The sequence below is a fragment of the Nelumbo lutea genome, chromosome 4 (genome assembly GCF_056320005.1).
Source record: "Nelumbo lutea isolate HS-2025 chromosome 4, American lotus-T2T, whole genome shotgun sequence".
In the NCBI taxonomy this organism is placed as follows: domain Eukaryota; kingdom Viridiplantae; phylum Streptophyta; class Magnoliopsida; order Proteales; family Nelumbonaceae; genus Nelumbo; species Nelumbo lutea.
This window is the reverse complement of record NC_142687.1, coordinates 89,442,832-89,463,593: the sequence shown is the minus strand read 5'-3', so window position 1 is coordinate 89,463,593 and position 20,762 is coordinate 89,442,832. Positions and strand designations below refer to the sequence as shown.

General features: G+C 39.0%; 2 protein-coding genes and 1 pseudogene across 3 annotated transcripts in view; 1 reads left to right on the top strand and 2 right to left on the bottom strand.

Annotated features, from left to right (window-relative positions):
* Positions 1 to 1,165: 1,165 nt before the first annotated feature.
* LOC148861672 (Tetratricopeptide repeat (TPR)-like superfamily protein) lies at positions 1,166 to 3,537 on the bottom strand. The gene has a single exon (XM_088983045.1). It carries the CDS (start codon positions 3,082 to 3,084, stop codon positions 1,195 to 1,197), a length of 1,890 nt encoding a protein of 629 aa, XP_088839171.1. The 5' UTR covers positions 3,085 to 3,537; the 3' UTR covers positions 1,166 to 1,194.
* Positions 3,538 to 6,123: 2,586 nt separating this feature from the next.
* LOC148861671 (leucine-rich repeat receptor-like protein kinase PXC1) lies at positions 6,124 to 9,556 on the top strand (annotated as a pseudogene). Its single transcript, XR_016113013.1, has 4 exons — positions 6,124 to 6,196; positions 7,605 to 7,925; positions 8,157 to 8,678; positions 8,761 to 9,556. The product of XR_016113013.1 is annotated as a leucine-rich repeat receptor-like protein kinase PXC1 (transcript).
* Positions 9,557 to 10,583: 1,027 nt separating this feature from the next.
* The window catches only part of LOC148861670 (bifunctional 3-dehydroquinate dehydratase/shikimate dehydrogenase, chloroplastic-like), a 59,124-nt gene continuing 48,945 nt past the window's right edge, over positions 10,584 to 20,762 (bottom strand). Inside the window, exons 8-10 of the mRNA XM_088986745.1 lie at positions 12,089 to 12,237; positions 10,985 to 11,147; positions 10,584 to 10,866 (exon numbers count right to left, since the gene is read on the bottom strand). Of these exons, the coding sequence (XP_088842871.1) occupies positions 10,823 to 10,866; positions 10,985 to 11,147; positions 12,089 to 12,237 (356 nt within the window). The 3' untranslated portion in view covers positions 10,584 to 10,822. The remainder of the gene's footprint in view (positions 10,867 to 10,984; positions 11,148 to 12,088; positions 12,238 to 20,762) is intronic.

Here is a 20,762-nt window from a genome sequence, read left to right as displayed (position 1 = left end):
AAAATCAATGGATAGTTACATGGTAGAATACAAAGGTAAGATTATACAACCCATTGGGAAAGTTCATTTTATGATTCTAAATGCAAGGAAATCAAGAATTTTTAACAGCACAAAAAGTGTATATAAATGGATGTATGAATTCAAAAATTGAAAGCAACATAAGTGCTTTTAAGTTTATGAAAATTTCTAATATATATAGTGTTTGCTGGAAGCCTAATTAGAAACAAATTCAAGGAATCCTTAAACCCCAACCATTTGGGGTGGTTATATGAATCCTGTCCAAACACTGCACTCCTGAGAGCCATGTATTTTGTCAAGAACAATCTCTAGGTTCTCCAAACTCCAAGCATGCTGCATAATGCCTTGTTTATGGTCTTTTGTTTACAGAGATACAGAAATCAATGTGTGTCTCTAGCAGTCCCACCTAGAAAATTTCTTGGGCTTACATTTGTATAGTGGGTCTCTCACTTTAATGATCTTTTTAAATCCTTCTTTTCCTTCCAACTCTTTCATGCAGAGACAACATTGTAGAATCATTTCTCGCTTCCACCAGGGTTGGTAGGAACCATAGGGTCTCTGACTCGTGGTAGCAGAGACCTGGGATCAAATCCCTTTGCCACCAGAGTTGGGGGTTAAGAGGATGAGGGATGGACTACCCCTGTTATGTAGCCCATGAATCCAAAATAGGAAAAAACATAGTAAAATCATTTCAGAGTTTTTTATTTGTTCATTTCTTCCTTTCAAATTTCTCTCATAACATCATTCCCTTGCAAAAAGTCTTTTCTTGCAAAGATGACAGAACTAGCAACCTATCACATCTTGTTCACCTTTTGTTACCTATAATATATCCCTTGATGTTGTTCTTCTATCTCTGGCACAACCAATGGTACATCACAATATTTCTGAGAACGTAAATAGTACATGTAGTTATTTCCAATTGATTCTGGTCTATGTTAATTTGCTAATTACTAAAGATGTAAATTAGCTTATGAGCATTTCTACAGATGGTATCTTAATCTGCAATGCAGTAAAACGTACAGCAAATTATGGAGAATTTCCCAGATTCCTAAATGACTCCATATGTGATCATTATGTCATGATCTTTCACTTTCTGCTCCTGATGCAAAGGTGAGGCTATCATAATCCATTAAGTTCCTGGTAATGGTTACCCAATAAAAAAAGTACCATAACTCCTTAAAACATGAAGTCTTTATAATTCTCAAAACCAATAAAACTTGGATTTCTCATTTCATATTCAAGAAAGTTTATTATGTTACACACTTCCTCCATATGTGGATGTGGATTTTTCCCTGCTACAAATATATTAATCCTGTTTCTAACTTCAATCCAACTACAGCCAGGCAATTTTTTCACCCCATGCTCCATCATTACCTTCCTTACATTCTCTGCTTCCTTCCATTGACCATTTGCACAATACAAATTTGATAACAATATATATCCCAACTCTTTTTGAGGTTCCATCATCATCAAATCGATCCCCACCTTTTCCCCAAGCCCTACATCCCCTTTTGCAGCACATGCGCCAAACAGAGCTTCAAGTGAGCTATTTTTCATATTTGCTGTCCTTGAACATTCTTCAGCATACTTTCTTGCTTCCTTTAAGTATCCACCTCGGCCGAGCATATCAACTATGCATGCTATGTGATCAACCTCATGAGGAAGTCCATAAACTGACCTCATTGATTCAAAGAGCACCTGGCCTTGTGCTATAAGCCCTGAGTGGCTACAAGCCATCAACAGTCCAATGAAGGTCACCTTATCTGGCCTCAACCCAGATGCCACCATGTCTTCATACACCCTCAGAGCTTCGATAGCCAGACCATGCAGCCCAAATCCAAACAGCATTGCATTCCAAGATACCAAGTCCTTGTTGGCAATACCATTGAACACTTGCAATGATCCATCTATGTCCCCACACTTTGCATACATGTTAACTAAGCCATTGCCCACATAGATAAAAGAGTGAAAACCATGGCGAATTACACAGCCATGTATCATCCTACCATATCCTAGAATTGCCAAGTTAGAACATGCGTGAAGTACAGCCCCAAATGCAAAATTGTCTGGTTGGGTAAGGCTCCTTGTCATATCGATAAAGAAGCTAAGGGCCCGAATTCCGTCCCCAATTCTCGCATACCCTGTGATCATTGTTGTCCACGAAATAACGTTTTTTTCAGGTGATTTCCGAAATATAGCAAGAGCTTCATTAACATCTCCAACTTTCATGAGGGCATCAATCATGGCGTTCCAAGAGACCTGTGTTCGAGCGTCGATGGACTCAAACACCTTAAAAGCATCGTCCTGGCAGCTTACCTTAGCATAGAAGCTCAGAACTGAGTTGTTAGCCTCCACAGAAGAGATCCAACCACTTTTAAGAATAAACCCATGCATCATGCGTCCATAACAAGACTGGGGTAGTTCAGCACAAGCGTTCATGAGCGTTGTGAAAGTCCATAGGTCGGGTTCGCAAGCGGCCTCCTGCATCTCCTTGAACAAAACCATACTTAATTGGATATCCCCAGCTCGAGCATAGCCAGCCATCAGCATATTCCATGCAACTTCACTCCGGCTGGGCATTTTGTCAAAAACTTCACGCGCCCTATCAAATTGACTGCATTTAACGAAAGCAAACAGGAGAGAACACCAAGAAACAACATTCTTTCTGCTCATCTCTTCAAACACTTTATTTGCATTAAATGGACTAGAGCATTTCCCATACATATCTATAAGCGAATTGGAGACAGGCAAAGAAGAACTGTATCCAAAGCTTACAACTAATGCATGAATTTTCCTTCCACAACGGAGGTTGCCTACATCCGCGGATGCACTCAAGGCGGTAGTAAATGTAAAACCATCGGGTCTAATGTCGGCAACCCTCATGTCGGAAAACAGAGACCAAGCATCTTGGAAAAGACCCAATTGAGAATAGCTAGTGAGCATGGCATTCCAAGCGATCAGGTCCTTCTTTAGCTTCCCGTCGAACAGTTTCCTCGCATAAGTGATTCGACCCGATCTCGCAAGAGAAACGATTTCCGATGTGACGCGGAACAAATCTGAACACATTTCATCGTCCTTTATAATTGAAAACCCCTAAACCAATCCGAAGCGCTGTACTGTATGTACAGTGACCCATAAATCTCAAAAGACAAACGCCATGACTCCATGAGTTGCACACGAAGAATTCGAATAAGAACAATAGGCCCAAAATTTCATGTGATGTACTGACCAAGATGTTGGAAGGTAGTCCGCTTTCTGGTTCACAACCCTTTTCTAACTGAAAACCGTAAGGAGAGCAATTCCTAACATTTGTAAACCGCACCTCAACTCAACCTCATCGTTCTCATCAATGTTGGTCACCTGGACGGTTGGACCGGACATAAAACCCGTTTTGGTCAATGATCATACGTCAACAAGTCTGACGGTTGGATCAATCGGAAACCGAATTTGCTCCTCACAAGCGTTACGATGTAGGTCCAATCCGAGTCCGAATCTCCTGTTCATACAAACTCTGCCCAAGTCTCCCCACGTAACATTGCAGCAGCACATGAAGAACATTTCATCCTCCCATGTAATATTATGCTGGAGAAGATGTTTCTAATTCACAAGTGTAATATCCAGTATGTTGTTGTGAATAAACGTGGACGGGAGATTCAGAGTCTTAATATAAATCCATTAGAGATAGATCAGGTCCAATCCAATCTGATAAATACTTTGAACTATTGTAAATATTTTTCTTTATCCAATCTGATAAATGCCTTGAACCATTGTAAATACTTTTCTTTGAACTATTTTGGACTGGTCTAATTCAATGTATCTTATTAGTTTGTTAAATTTATTCTAAATAGATTTTAATTTGGATTGGGTAAAATCCAAAATTCCATCCATTGACACCTATACCTAGGTGCATATTAGGAAAATTTATCCATGATGACAATATACAAGTACGGAAAGATGCTTCAAAAGTGGAGTCTAAATCATCTACCCACGCCTACCCCCTGTGAATTGGGAATATCTCCCTCTGTATAATACTATGTAGGGGATGAGATGTTCTCCACATGTGGCTACGATAAACATGGGTAGAGTTCTCGTGGATAGGAGATCCTTACTCTCAAAAGTGTAAAGAAAGGGGTAGTGAATTTTTAGTCCCTCCAAACTTTTATTTGTAACAAAAATCTCTTCAAACTATTTTAAATTCCAACACTTTGCCCCAATGTTCTTGATACACGACCGGATTGAAAAAAACAGGAATTGGTCACTCAAAACTGCTTTTTGGCCAAAACCATTGTTTTGGTCAATGAATCACTGACTCGGGCTATCAAACCATCGATCTAGCTAATGGTTTTTGGTATTTTTTTTTTTATTTTTATTTCTTTTGTCATAGCGGGCCATCTGTTCGGCCCAAACGATTGAACAGTTTGACTTGAAAACCGGACCCAAAACAGTTCCTTCTCCAATATGGCTTTAAAAACCTTGCTTTGCCACTTTTTGTTAATTAAATTGACAAAAAAAATTAAGTTACCAAATTTATATAGGCTGCGTTTGTTTTTTGATGTGATAATTGATGTAAATATTACATCGATTATCAATAGAAAAGTCAACATATGAAAAGGTTTGCATCGATTTACCCCAGCCCGTATTTACACTGAAAATTCACATATACACCGAAAACAAACGCATCCATTAAAAAAACAGTTCAAAATGATGAAAGTGGATAGGGGCCATGCGTATTGGGCGTTGTGGGTGAATCGTACATCATTTTTTTAGTTTCTTATTTTTACAGGGGATGATTTAACGAACCAGTGACCGAACCGGTCAGGGGTTTGGTTATTGGTTTGAACAGCCTATTTGTTCTGACAAAAAATAAAAAATTAAAAAAAAAATAAAAAATTAGAAAATGGTCAAAACCGTTTGAATGGTTCGAACGGTTAATTGGCTGATTCAGCGGTTTGCTGACCAAAATCAATGGTTTTAAGGAAAAAAGCGGTTTTAAAGAAAAACGAAATCAGTCAGATGACTAATTCTCGGTTTTTCTGGTCTGACCATCCGGTCCATTCCAGTTTTGAAAACAGTGTTATAAATACAGTTATTTAATATTTAAAACATCAAAACTTTCAGATGCGTTAAAGGTGCTTCATGACCCGCTGGAAGGACAACTTTGAGCCTTGACCGAAGATCAATGGTTGAAAGCACTCAAAGCCCTAAAAATAGTATCGAGCGTATTGATACTTTAATCCATGTTTATCGGTTATTGGTTTGAACAGCCTGTTTGTTCTGATAAAAAATAAAAAATTAAAAAATTAGAAAATGGTCAAAACCGTTTGAACGGTTCGAACGATTAATTGGCCGATTCAGCGGCTTGCTGACCAAAATCAACGGTTTTAGGGAAAAAAGTGATTTTGGAAGAAAACGAAATCAGTCAGATGACTAATTCTCGGTTTTTCTGGTCCGACCATCCGGTCCATTCCAATTTTGAAAACAATGTTATAAATACAGTTATTTAATATTTAAAACATCAAAACTTTCAGATGCGTTAAAGGTGCTTCATGACCCGCCGGAAGGATAACATTGAGCCTTGACCGAAGATCAATGGTTGAAAGCACTCAAAGCCCTAAAAATAGTATCGAGCGTATTGATACTTTAATCCATGTTTATTGGTTACACCACAACACACTACATCATTTGTTTAAATAACATAGGTTTCAATTTTTTTTTTAACCTCGATAAAGATTTTATGAAATTTAAAATTGGTGATGATGTTTGATTTGGTCGCTCCCTACTAGAAGTCAGTTCAGACGTCGGTTTATTACGTGGCTGGGCCAAATTGCAAAATAAATAGATTAGAGGTCTCGAGGTATTTTATCCGGTGTGGGTACTCAGATGTTTAAGTTAGCATAGGAGGTTTTTGAGAGAGTTGAGAGCTTAGAATGCTAATAAAAGAGTTAAATCGTGCATACCCTATCGTAGGCCTTACGAAACATGTCCAAGATCACTAGCCTGCGTGACACAGAGTCCATTCCACACCATAAGATGGGTTCTGCGTGAGTTGATAAACCTTATCTAGGTCTTTCCGATCCGAGCAAGATAAGGATAAGGTCCGTTGTCATGCAGCTTGATCCCAGAGAGATCAGAGATAGTTGGCTAACTTCTAGAAGAGGGCTACGTGGCACTTTGGCAGGTTCGAACGCAACAAGCCGCTCAGACCTTAGTTTTAGCCGAGATACTCGAGGTGCCCAAACTGACCTGACCTGCTAAGGTGTCTGAAAATGTTGAAATGTCATCTAATCATCAGGTTGCTCCATATGTCCGCATACTAATGAATCAGGCCAAATTACCCTCATCAATTGGTATTTTTAAGTATTAGTAAAATTTATATTCATTTATGTTAAATGCTTGGTACTTAAAAATTTATATTCATTTATGTTAAGTGTATCCCAATAATTCACACGTCACATAAATATTAAAGTATGTGCATGTGTTTGTTATATATTTATATTTTTAATAATAGTTTAACCTTGGATTTAGTTGTCATTGAAAATTTATGATACTATTATTAACTTTGGCAACAATGAGAATTTTGGTAATAATGCATTTATCAACGTCTTAATTAAAAAAAAAAACATTAGTTAAACACATGGTTTTCAAAATTAGACCAGATCGGATGGTCGAACTGGAAAAATTGGGAACCGATTAGGTGATTGGTTTTGTTTTACCCCAAAATCATTATTTTGTCAAAAACCGTTAATTTGATCAGTAAACTACTGACCTGTGCAGTCAAACCGTTTGAACCATCCAATGATTTTGGCTATTTTTTATTTTTAATTTTTTTGTCAAAATGTGCCATCTATTCAATTAGAATAGCTGGATTGTTCGACCCAGGAACCGGACCTTGACCAATTCGTTGTCCAATTCAGTTTTAAAAGCCTTGGTTAAACATTACAAATACGATGATAATTAAAGTTGAATACAGTAAAATGATATCAATGAGAACTTTGTCCACTTCTTATATGCCATGTTTCTCATTAATCTCACGATATACACCAGATCTCCTAGTCACAAACTATTGCCACATCCATGCCCACATGACACTGCCGAGTGCATTTGTAACATCTCCTCATGAATGATAGGGAGAGATTTTCAATACATACTTGCAGTGTTCTGTAGGTATAGATGTTGGAACTTGGAATAGTTTGTGGGTAGGACTCGCTTTGAAAACCTAAATGTATTGGCTCAATGCATGTTGATACTTTGAACCTTTGATTACATGACAATATTTAAGAATGCCAATGGGGCAAGGTGGGGACAGGTAGCCACTCCTCATGCTTTTTTTAGGATAAATTATAAAGACCCCCTGTATCATGGGGTCTATCAAAAACCCCTTGTATTTTGTTTTGTGACAAAGACCCTCCCGTATTATGACCGTGAGACGAACCCCTTCTGTTAGCCTTCGTTGAAGTCTGTTATTGCAATAATTTTTAATCCCCATGCTACCCTTATAATAATTGTACGAAGAAAAATACTGTTCATCTTCATCCGAACCCTCCGATTGTGGTTTTGATACTTGGACGTCTTAAATGCTTCTGCAGAGTGCCTTCTGGTGGGGGCCAGAAATTACTTCTCCGACGTGGTCTCGGCTGAGATCAGTTCCTTCAAGCGTCTCCTCTGGCTTGACCTCTCCGACAACAATCTGCGAGGTCCCATCCCTGCGGAGATTCACAACTTAACTCGTCTCCTTACGATTAGACTCGAGAACATTGTGCTTGCTGGGGAGGTTCCCGATCTCTCAACGGCGTTGCCGGAGCTCAGGGAGCTAAATTTATCTAATAACAAGTTGCACGGGAAGGTGCCATCCGGACTGGTGAAGAAATTCGGATGGCGAAGTGTTGCGGGAAACGCTGGGCTCTGCGGTATGAGCCCGTTACCGGTCTGTTCGTTCACAGGTTCCCCTCCCACGGCTGTGTCGGCTCAGACCGTGGTACCGTCCAACCCTAGCTCCTTGCCTGCTACGACTGCTGCTGGTCCGACGGGGAAGGGAGAATCCCGGAAGGGACTCAGCACCGGCGCCATCGTCGCCATTGTGGTTGGGAATTCTGTGGCTTATTACTGCGGCAGAAATTCAGGAGAACCACATCGTTGAGAATCACGCCGTTTGGTTGGGAATTCTACAGGTCCAACGTGGTTGAGAATCACTTCGTTTGTTGTTGCTTATTACTGCGGCAGAAGTTCAGGAGAGAGTGGTTCGACTATCAGTTCTAGAGACAGGCGAAGAAACGACAGCTATACGGGTGAGAAGAAGATTTATGCCAACAATGGGGGTGGCGGTGGGGAGACGGCGATGGAACAACGGCCACAGATCGGAGCAAGCTTGTCTTCTTCGATAGAAGGAAGCAATTTGAGCTGGATGACCTGCTCCGGGCATTGACGAAGATGCTGGGAAAAGGAAGCCTTGGGACGGTCTATAAAGCGGTATTGGAAGATGGGTGCACGGTGGCGGTGAAGAGGCTCAAGGACGCGAACCCATGTGTGAGGAAAGAGTACATGGATTTGATTGGGAATCTCCGACGTCCGAACCTGGTTCATCTCAGGGCTTATTATTACGCCAAGGAGGAGAAGCTACTTGTCTACGATTACCTCTCCAAGCTTGCATTCTCTTCTCCATGGTAATGATTAAGTAATCACGACTCGTAGAGATTTGATGCAGTCGAATTGAGTACTGATTAATTTTATGTTAATTTGAATCAGCGAATTGAGGACCGGGGATGATTCCTTTGGACTGGACAACGAGGATCAGTTTGGTGCTGGGAGCTGCTCGTGGGCTTGCACAGATTCACGAGTACAGTGGATCAAAGATTCCACACGGGAATGTGAAGTTGTCGAGCGTGCTTCTTGACAAGAATGGTGTGGCATGCATCTCCGATTTTGGGTTGACCCTGCTTCTGAGCTCAGTTCATGCCACAGCGAGATTGGGAGGGTACAGAGCGCCGGAGCAAGTCGAAACCAAGAAGCTGTCACAGAAGACAGACGTCTATAGCTTTGGGATTCTGCTGTTGGAGGTGTTGACAGGGAGGCTTTCGTTGCAGTATCCTACCTCAAGTCCGCATGGCGAATAGGGTGTTGATCTTCTAAGTGGGTAAGATCGGTGGTGACTGATGAGGGAGGAGTAGACGGTGGAAGTGTTCGACCCGGAGCTGCTGAGGTACAAGAACATAGAAGAGTAGATGGTGGCGATGCTGAATGTGGAGTGGACTTGTGTGGTGGAGCAGGCAGAGAAGAGGCCTACGATGTTAGAGGTGGCGAAGATGATTGAGCAGATACGGGTGGAGCAATCCCCACCGGGCGAGGACTGCTTTCTGTAAAAACAAACTTGCAGGTGGTTTGGGATTCAGGCATCCAAAGTTTTTTAACAGAGGGAAACAGAGGAAATGGGGAAGAAGAGAAATCGGGGGAGAGAGTGCTGTTCGTGTATCATGAAATCAGGGAAGATGAACAGTGTTTTTTTCCGAATAGTTATTACAATAGTAGTGCAGGGATTAAAATATATTACAAGGATGCACTTCAACGAAAGGATAATGGAAGGGGGTCTTTGTCTCGATCATAGTATAGGGGATCTTTGTTGTAAAACAAAGTATAGGGGATCTTTGTCACAGACCCTATAATACGGGGGGGACTTTGTAATTTACCCTTTTTATGATACCATTATTTTATTTTTATTTTATTTAAAAATTAAAAATAAAATAATTGAAATTTATAATCCTATTAAAAAAAAGATCAAAACATATTCAAATATATTCAATCATAATTTTAAAAACATTACCATACATAAATACATATATCAATATATGCATATGTAGATCCCCATAGGGTAGGAATCCGAAGCCCTGCGGGACAAGGAATGGTCTTTCATCCCCACGAGGATGGAAATCTCCCCTTCTTTATCTGCATAGGGAAAAAATCATTCCCATCCCTGTCCTATTCATGACAGATCCCATAAAGATCAAAGAAAGGAAAATTCAATCCTTAGCAACACTGCTTTTGCTGAAAATATGATCATCTATTATTTTAAAGGATAGCGGACCAACCGTACTATGCTGCCCCCTGTTTGATATATAAAATCACAACTATGGGGAGTGGATGTGCTGTATCATGATTAGTCCAATATCACAAACCCAATATCTTCAGACCCAGATGGGACATAAAATCGGAAGGCACGTTCGGATTGTATTTGGTACCACTAGTTTACCTTTCAACGTTTTAGGTTCATCAATACCAAGCAGAGATGTATTGTCATTCACCACATCACATTCATTTCATCTAGAATGATTACAAGAAACCTCAACTTTTTTTAGGGATTTTTGGACTGCAATCCCCAAATTGGATTTGCATCCTATTAGCAGTTCTACCTAGGGGTGGACTGAACGATGAAAACCCCAATTTTTTAAGGTATGACTCTTTCAACTATAAACAGCCTCAAATAAGGGTAGCGTACAACAATGATACCAAACACAACTCTTCATCATTGTCTTAAGAAGGACCTACGCCTCTCCAAGTAGTCTTCTCCGTTATTCTGTGTTTATCTCTACTCAATTGTTCATTTATCTAAAAAAACCTCAATTGTTCTTTCCATCACAATAATAAAAGATACATTACTCAAACACATTAATTAAGCCGGCATACAAAGAGAGAATCAGAGAATTATCATTTCTCAAAAAGTACACAACAAATTAGCAATTTGCACAATTAGGCAGGAATCAAACTATAGAATTAGAACTTGAGTAGGGTCCGCCCCCAATGATTTAATCCTCCTTCAGGCGTGTGTTGCCAGGGTTTCCCTAAAAAGTTCCTTTGGAGCTAAACTTGGGAGAAAACCAAAGCAAGAATGAGGGTGCTAACCAAAACAGAAATTAAAAAATGAGAAGAAGAAGATGGAGAAATATAGAGAGAGGACAACTTGTCCTCTGAATATTACCTGGCAAACCAGTGAAGTTTTCATATTGTACGTATGCCTGTCTGATGAACATCTCCACTCCAGTAACAACAGTGATTCCAGACTCTCCTGCTTCTCGGAGGAGTCTGGTAATTTTTGGTGTGTAAACAGCATCGAAAACCAGGGAGTAAAATCTCAAAGCTTTCTGCAAAAGTAGAATTTTATTTGTTTCCTCAATACTTCAAAATTAATGCAGGAGTCAGTATCCCTGTCATGTTGATCCTCCTCTCATGCAATATCTAATTAAATAGAATGATATGTACAGTTCTTGCATACAGAAACCTGCATTAGGTCAATTATGTTGACCGTCTAAACCATGGCATCTCTTACACAGCTTGTTAACATAAACAGAAATGTGTTATTTTTACAAATTTAGGCAAAAACGTTGGGAAATCTGAAGATGTGGAAACAAGTCAATTTCACCCATATGGGTTTATCTGCACATTCTAAACTGAATGGTCACACCTCAAACCTTAACCCCAACTATTTTGGGTCAGCTACACAAACCCTGTCCCAACATAGTGCTCTATCCACATGCCATGCTCAGGCTGAAGGACAAAATTCTCTATTTACTGGGTTCAGAAATTATAGGATTACACAGAAATGGGTAATGTTATGATATTTTTCTTAAGGAGGTTCTTCAATCTCTTTTTTTTTCTAGGTTTTGAACTCCTGTACTATAGTTCTCTATCCACATTCCATGCTCACAGGCTGAAGGACAAAATCTCCATTCATTGGGTTCAGAAATTGTATGATTACAAAGAAATGGGTAATGTTACGATATTTTTCTTAAGGAGGTTCTTCAATCTTCTTTTTTTTTTTTTCTAGGTTTTGAATACATGTTCTATACCAAAGTAGAAGCGGTGAAAATTTTATTTTCTTGTGATTGTTGGAAACAAATTCCTTCTAACTTAATTCCATATGTCTTTTAATTGTAAGTGCACTAAGGGCACATAGAAAAGTACAAGAGTAAGAGATCCCTAAAACCAGATTGCAGTGTGATAAAACATATGAAATAAATATGAAGACAAGCATGTTTGTGTGTGTGTGTGTGTCCATGCTTTTGGAGGGGGGAGGGGGACAAACCTTAGGTATGGGTGTCTCATCAACTTTTGGTTGCATTCCTATAGGTGTTGCATTTGCCAGGATCATCTTGTTCTCTGGATGGAAGTCACCTAGTTCATCTAGAGGTATGGCCTCTCCTCCAATCACATTGGCAAGTTGTTTGGCTCGTTCTTTCAATCAGAACAAACAAACCATCATCCAAGTCATGACAACAAATCAATATATAATTAAAAGATGGAATACTATCATGCCATGCAACCTAAAGCATGGTAATCTACATCAATGTCACATATGGAGATTTTGATGACTCTATTATTATTCTCATCAGATCCATCAGTTATTCAAAAGATCTTTCAGACTTTGGAGTGAAATGTTTGATCATTGAATATTCTATTCTTGAACTTGGAGTTGATTCACAAAAAAATTTCCCTTTTCTTTTTCATATAAAAAATACAGACTTAGATTGTCATTAAATCATTTTATGTGATATTTCAGTATGTATATATATGCATATAGATCTATCCTCCATCCTTTCTACCAATGCAACACAGTCAACTTCATTCATTAGACAGCTTCCATTTAGCCTTTGCACCTATCCTTTTTTTAGTTCTTTCTTTCTGAACATTGTGAAAACAGGATTTGCCTCAGGATTGCCCATTTTTACTTCTAGGGTTTCTCTGCACTTGAAAATTCTCACATAATTTCTGTAGAATTCTGTGGATTCATTGAAAGAAATTTTGTTTTAAAAAATATTGTTTCATGATGCATCTGAATATTTTGAACTAATATGAATATTGCAAGACCCAATGTTTTAAAAGTGCAATGTGAAGGGGCCAATTTGCACCTGAGGCGTGTGCCTTTTTTTGAAGCAAGGCGCAAAAATACAAAAGAAAAAAGCTAAAAAAAATCAGAAAATTAAAAAAATGTCAACAAAATAAAAAATATTAAACCTAATGTTAATAAAAAATGTAAACTTAAATTTTAAAATAAATGTTTTAAAAAACTTATTATCTAAAATTAAAATACATAAACATAACATGTAAAGCGCATTCAAATGAAAATTTAAAAATAAAAGCAAACACAATTTCAAGCATGTAAAACCCACAATCTCTTTTTTTCATCAATTGCATTACTTCAAGTAGCTAATGTGATGTAAAACATATTGTATTCCTGATTCTACGAGCCGCCTTTGTGCCACACGGCCCACGCCCCTTGAGGCAAGCTCAAACAAGTCTATGTTAGGGTCTTAAATTCTTAGTTCTCACACAAAAAATAATGATTTTATAATTTTAATTACTTTTTAAGAAGATATTTTATTATGATGAATATATGAATGTCATTGGCAAATAGGGGGTTCTCAGAGCTTCGGTGAGCCCAACTGCTAGGTACAAAAAAAGCAAAAAAGCATCAAATTTTTGAAAGGCACACAGCTAGGCTGAGGCATAGGGTGCATAAGGTGTTTGCCTTTTGAAAGTGTTGTGCCTAGTACCTAGGCGAGGTGTATACCCTAAAATGCACCTAGGTGCGACCACATTTTATACTTGGAGATGAACAAATTTGGGTTATACCTATTTGTGGTCAGTGTTTTAAAAGCGCAAGGCTAAAAAAAAAAGCGCAAGGGCCAATTTGTACCTGAGGCGCAAGGCAGAAGTTGAGGAACGTGCCTTTTTGAAGTAAGGCGCAACATACAAAAAAAGCTAAAAATTCAAAAAGAAAAACTTAGAAAAATAAAAAAATTCAAAAAATATTAAACATAATATTAATAAAAATATAAACTTAAAATTTAAAATAAATGTTTTAAAAAACCTATTATCTAAAATTAAAATACATAAACATAACATGTAAAGCGTATTCAAATGAAAATATAAAAATAAAAGCAAACATATAAAGAATTTTCAAGCATGTAAAACCCATAATCTCTTTTTTTCTCTCAATTTCATTACTTAAAGTAGATAGTGTGATGTAAAACATATTGTATTCTTGATTCTACAAGTCGCCTCTGTACCATGCCTCTCGAGGCAAGCCCGAACAAGTCCGTGTTAGAGTCTTAATTTCTTATTTCTCACATAAAAATAAAAATTTTATAACTTGAAGAATATATTTTATTGGAATAAATGAATGAACAACATTAGCAAATAGGGGGTTCTCCGCCGCTCCGGTCCAGCCGTTAGGCTAAAAAAAAAAGCAAAAAGTGCAGAATTTTAAAAAAGGCACACGCCTGGTGCGCCTTTTGAAAGGGGTGCACCTAGGACCTAGGCAAGGTGCATACCCTAAAATGCACCTTGCTTGTGGCCTAGGCGTGTCTTTTAAATCACTATTTGTGGTTGGATTAACATTTGGTTTATGCACACTTGCAAACAACACAATGCCATTTCTTGCTAATCAGAACCATATTCCCATACATGGTATAAATAAGAAATATATTAACCATGTTACCTTGTCTAGGCTTTACGGTATGCAACAAAGAAGAAGACTTAGGGAGTGTACTTTTATGCATCTTGGGGTTTAAGGTGCCATTCAGTCTTCTTTTTCCAGGTGGAGAGATATTTCATATACCTTTGAGAGTTTTTGTGTGTCTGTTTTGTTACATTCTTGGTCATCATTGTAGGAAGTTGGATCTTAAGGCCAATAAACATGTTTTTCTTGGGTATGCTCAAAAGTAGAAGGGGTATTGTTGTTATGGTCCAGTGCCAAGGAGTGGGTTTGTCAATCTGGATGCTACCATTTTTGAGCCTACATTCTTTTCCTTTGGTGGTTCTCTTTAGGGGGGGTGTTTTAGGGAGGAGAACTCATAGTCTACTCCTTTTCTTGTTCCTTCATCTGGTCCATCAACTAGGGTTGTCAATGTCAAGTCCTACTTGATGGACCTGAACTGATTGGACTAGTTCTGATTCTAGGAACTAGAATCGACGGGTCAGTTCTGGGTCCTAATATAGTGTCCCAATTATTATTGGTTCAGAAACAGTTCCAAGTTCTGAACCGATTCAGACCCGGCCAAAGCTATATACATAATATATTAAATAAATCATATATATACTGTACAATATATAATATTTAGTATTTTTTGAACATATATATTTATTTATTATAATCAGGTTCGTCGGGTCAGTTTCAATTGTCCCGAGAACTGATCGGTTTGGTTCTGGGCCTAAAAATTACAAACCCTATTGAGTCTATATCGGTTTTGAATCCTCAATATTTCATGTTGGGTTGGTTCTGGTTCTAGCTAGACCCGATCCCGACTTGACCCATTGATAGCCTTACCATTAGCTCCATCAGTTCCACCTTTTGCTCCACCATCAGCTCTAGTTCCACTACCTGATCCACTACGACTGCCTCAGAATTATTTCAACACCAATGCAAGAGGGTTGATTCCACTCATGCTCTAGTGGAAGAACCTATACCACTCTTCATTGGTCCATCTGAGTTTCTAGGTTCGACTGATACAAATCTAGGTATTTTTTTAACCTGTTATTGCCTCTAACCCCATTGGTGTTGTTTTTGTACCTAACATTGATGTTATAGTTGATCTTGATCTTTGCATTGCATTCCCCAAAGGAAAGAGAAAGTGTACAACCCATTGCATTTAACACCATTGCTCTTACAATGCCCTATCACCTTCTTATTGTGTCTTCCTTTCTTCACTAGATTTTGTGTCTATACCCAGGAATGTTAGTGAGGCTCTTTCCAAACCTGAGTGGAGAACAACTATGATAGAAGAAGTGGAGGCTTTGATTAAGAACTAGACAAAGGAGATAGTTGATCTTCCTGCAAGAAAGGGGACTGTTGGATGTAGATGAGTGTTCACTGTGAAGTACAGGGTTGATGGCAACATATAGAGGTACAAGGTAAGGTTGGTTGCAAAGGGTATACACAAACCGATGGTATAGATTATCTGGAGACCATTGCACCAGTAGCTAAGATGAGCTTAGTTCGGATCCTCTTGTCTCTAGCAACTACTTATTAATGGTCGTTCTTCCAGCTTGATGCTAAAAATGCATTTCTTAATGGTGATTTGCGGGAGGTATATATGGATCTTCCAATCAATTTATATGAGAATATTGGTGAGGGAAAAGATTGTAGGCTAAAAAAGTCATTATATGGTTTGAAATAGTCACCTAGAGCATGGTTTGATAGGTTTAAGTGGACATTGATCCGTTTTGGAACACACAAACCTAGTTAGATCACTTTTTGTGAAGAGGAGAGAAACACTTGTGTTAGTACTAATTGTGTATGTGGATGATATAGTTGTTACAGGGAATGATCTGAGGGAGATTGATACACTCAAGAAGTCATTGCAACAGGAATTTGAAATTAAAGATCTAGTTGAACTAAAATATTTTTTAGGGATTGAGGTTGCAAGATTGAAGCATGAGATAACTGATTGTGTATGTGGCTGATATAGTTGTTACAGTGAATGATTTGAGGGAGATCGATGCACTCAAGAAGTCACTGCAACAAGAATTTGAAATTAAAGATCTAGTTGAAGTAAAATATTTTTTGGGGATTGAGGTTTGTACTTATTTTTTTTTCTTAAAGTATACATACCAATGGGAGAGAGGATGGCCAGGTCTAATTTGCTCTCTCTTTCTTTCTCAACTTCTCTTCTCTTTCTCTTCTTCCACAAGAAACTCTTCTTTTCTTTGTAGATTTTTTATTTACCAGATTTCTACTGGGAAAACCCCACAACTCCTTGCGTTTCTAACATGACCTTCACTACAAAACTCCCCTTCAAGAACAAGAATAGGCAATGGGAACTTTAGGAACAAAAACACTCTTCTCACCTCTCTCCCCCTAGGATGAAACCCCCGGATAATAAGGGACATCCTTAAAGAAGGTAACATCCATAGACACAAACCGAGAGCCAGAAAGAGGATCATAATGACAATATCACTTTTGATTTTTTGCATGGTTGAATGATATATATTTGGTAACTTTAGGATCAAATTTAGAATGATGAGGTCCCAAAATTTGAACAAAAAAAGTGCATCCAAAGAATTTGAGAAGGATAGTAAACAAGTCTTTATCAAGGTACAATAAGGTGAAAGGTGCTTTCATACTGAGAACACAGGAAGGAATTTGGTTAATGAGATACACAGCTGTGTGAATTGCATTCTTCAAAAAATGTATAGGAACATTTGAATTGAAGTGGAAGACTATCCCAACAGCTAAGGACGAAGGCCAATGGAAAGATCTCAGAGATTTGAAAAGGCTACAAGGTGGAGGAAGGCCCTAAAAGCGAAGGCTAAAGACTTCATCTTCAAGGAAATAAGAATTAGAGGGTGTTACAACATGAAGATAAAGGAATCGAAAAAGGCAACAGTGTTGATGGAAGGCTTAGAGATGGTCAAATGGTTTAAGGAATTTTTGAATGAAGCAGCAACAAAAGGAAAACAGTGTTGTTGGAAGGAAAAGCACACAAAGTTAGGTAGAAGATATGTAATGGAAAGTAAACAGAATGCAAAAGGGCTGTTCATCTCCCTAACAGAGTTCTTTGATAAAGGAAGGAGACAAATGGTCTGCTTTCCTGCTGGGAAAAATAGTCAAGGGTGGCAAGGAGTGATTAAGATCTTGGCTGCATTCATAGGTTGAAGAAGTCTACAGAAGGAGAAAAAGGAAACTGCAGAAGAAGATAAGGGATTACTTGCTGGAAACTCATCAGCGATGGAAGGTGAGAGTCTTACCCAAGGCTTCATAGCGATGGCAAACATCAATAGAAATCCTTTATTGAATGTAAATTTCAGTAAAGACCACTGGACTAAAATGTTAGTGGTTGAAGCTAAGAATCCTGTTTCTACTGTAGCTACAGTAGTCTGAACCAGTAAGGAGAAGAGGAAAGAGAAGGAAAAGAAGAAGGAGAAGAGAAGAAGAAGAAGTTGAAAGAACTGTCGAGCCTGATAGCTAAACCCTATCAGTCGACCTCTTAATAGTGATTAGGCTTCTAATTAAATGTACAAGGACTAAACTGCCCCTACTTAAGTATGGGACAGAGAACCTCTAATAAGACTGCCACATAAGCTCATAACTTAACCAAGATGAGTTGACTAATCTACCCTTATTCGGCTAACTCTAACACTCCCCCTCAAGCTGGAGAATATATGTCATATAATCCTAGCTTGTTACATATATAGTTCACTCTCCCTGAGCTTAAGGATTTTGCAAACAAATATGCCCACTGATCACCTGAGCTTACGTGTTCTATGCTTCTAGTAAGAACCTTCTCCCTCACAAAGTGGCAATCAATCTCTATGTGCTTTGTTCTCTCATGAAAAACAGGGTTGGATGAGATATGGAGTGCAACTTGATTGTCACAGTACAACTTCATAAATTTATCCATCTGGAACTCGATTTCTTGTAGGAGATTCCTCAACCACACTAATTCACATGTAGTGTGTGCCATGGCTCTGTACTCGGCTTCAGCACTGCTTCTAGCCACAGCCGTTTGCTTTTTACTCTTCCATGTCACAAGATTTCCTCCAAGAAATGTGCAGTAACTTGTAGTAGATCTTCTATCAAACACAGAGCTCGCCCAATCTGCATCCGTGTACCCAACTACTTCAAGTTTTCCTCCTGGTTTATACAATAGCCCACGACTTGGAGCTCCCTTCAAATATCTTACAATTCTAAGAACTGCATCCCAATGAGATATACGAGGTTATGCATAAATTGGCTCACCACACTGACTGCAAAGGAGATGTTTGGTCTCGTGATTCTTACAGGATCATCAAATATTTTCCCTGTATCACTGCTCAACTTAACATTTGGTTCCATAGGAGTCTCAGCCGGTTTTGCACCTAACAGTCCTGTTTCGTCCAATAGATCAAGAACATATTTTCTTTGGCAAAGGTTTACACCTTGTCTTGATCTAGCAACTTCTATACCCAATAAATACTTCAATGTTCCAAGGTCTTTTGTTTGAAAATGATTTTGTAGAAAGACCTTGAGTTTGTCGATCCCCAATTTGTCACTGCTAGTTATGACAATAGTGGGCAAGAGTAGCAGTAGTGTGCTGTGAAGTGGATTGAAGGAACCGCTCATACTCATCACGCGGTACACTCACCATCTCCCTTCTGGAAACAAATGTAGATGTGGAAGGAGTTAGGTCTGCTTGTTGATTATCACTGATATCAACCCCACCAGCAATAGCATGATTGGCCCATTTAGAGGGAGGGCGGCCATGAAGATCATAACAGAAGTTTACGGAGTGTCCTTCCCTGCCACAGTGGGTACACTTCCTTGTAGAGCTGCCTTTTTCTTTGCCACGGCCTCCCCCTGAGTCACGACCACCACCACGGCTAAATATGGAACCACCATGACCTCCTCGGGAGGCATGTCCTCCCCCTTTCGTACCACGTCCACCTCCTCTGGTTGTCACAAAAGATGATCTATCAGACTGTGTGGGATTCTCTGTCTGTTCCAAAGAAATCCTGTGAAGCCGAGCAAACACTTCCTCAAGTGTAGGAAGGGTAGAGCCCCCCAATATTTGGGCTCTAACTGGTTCATACTCTGATTTCAACCCCACTAATAGCCTTGTGACATCTAGTTGTTCCCTCTGTTGTTGCTGAACCTTAACATCTGGAGTGAGAGGATGATAGACATTAAGTTCATTTTTGAGGTTCCTCATACTGGCTTAGTACTCTTCTAGGGTTTTATTTCCTTGTTGCAGACCAAAGTACTCCTGATAGAACTGATATACCCTTGTAATATTATCTTGCCCAGAATACAGTTTCTTGGCATGTTCCCATATGTCCTTAGCTGTATCTAAGAACATGAAGTTGGCACTTATTTTGGGTTTTATACTGTTCCATAGCCATGTCATGATTTGAGCATCCTCTTGTTCCCAATCATCAAACCCTGGAGAGTCAGCCAGTGGTTTATCTTCTTTCACATGCTTCACTTTTCTCTTTGCCTTGAGAAAAACTTCCACCGACTTGACCCATGGAACATAGTTCTCACCATTCAATTTAATTGAGGTCATCTGTACACCTAGATAGTCAGAGGAAACCACCACACTAGGTTTTTGATCACTACAATCATCTCCCATTGCTGCCATGATACTCTTTCAATGCTGCCTCTAATCTGAATTCCCAATCACCAACTAAGTGCTGCTGTCAAGAGTTTGATGTTCCAGGACCTACAACAGTCCCTAAACACAATGATAGATACACACGCCTTTGTTCTTATCCACACCACTACTGATTTCACAAAAAAAAAAAAAACACAGACTACACCGGCATTAATTCAGCACTTACTAACCACATGCAAGCTCTCTTACAACTACTCAACAGAGTTTGTGCATCACAAGCACCACCACACAACCATAGCTGTCACACACAATACAGACCTGCTTTAACACTTTTAAGAGGGCACCACAAGACCAACAAAAACTCAACTAGTACCATTGCATTACACCTTGCACCATTCGGCCACCTACAATAGCAGCCCTTACACCATTTGGTCACTATAAACACAGCCTATTCTTGAAAATTTTCCAAGAACCAGGGCAACAACCAACCTAGTTTTCTAGGTTCTGATCAGTCATCTCAAGTTCTTGAAGATTTTCAACCCAGAAATACCAATAGCACACAGAGGAGAGATAATCAACCTTTGTTTGGGAGCTTCAGCCAACCATTCACTATTGAAGTTGTTTTCTTAGGAAAGGAGGTTCTGTGCACCAGAAAAAAGAAGAGTTGTG

Excerpts from the sequence above, each read along its gene's own strand:
- LOC148861672 (XM_088983045.1), bottom strand. The coding sequence starts at position 3,084 with ATGTGTTCAGATTTGTTCCGCGTCACATCGGAAATCGTTTCTCTTGCG.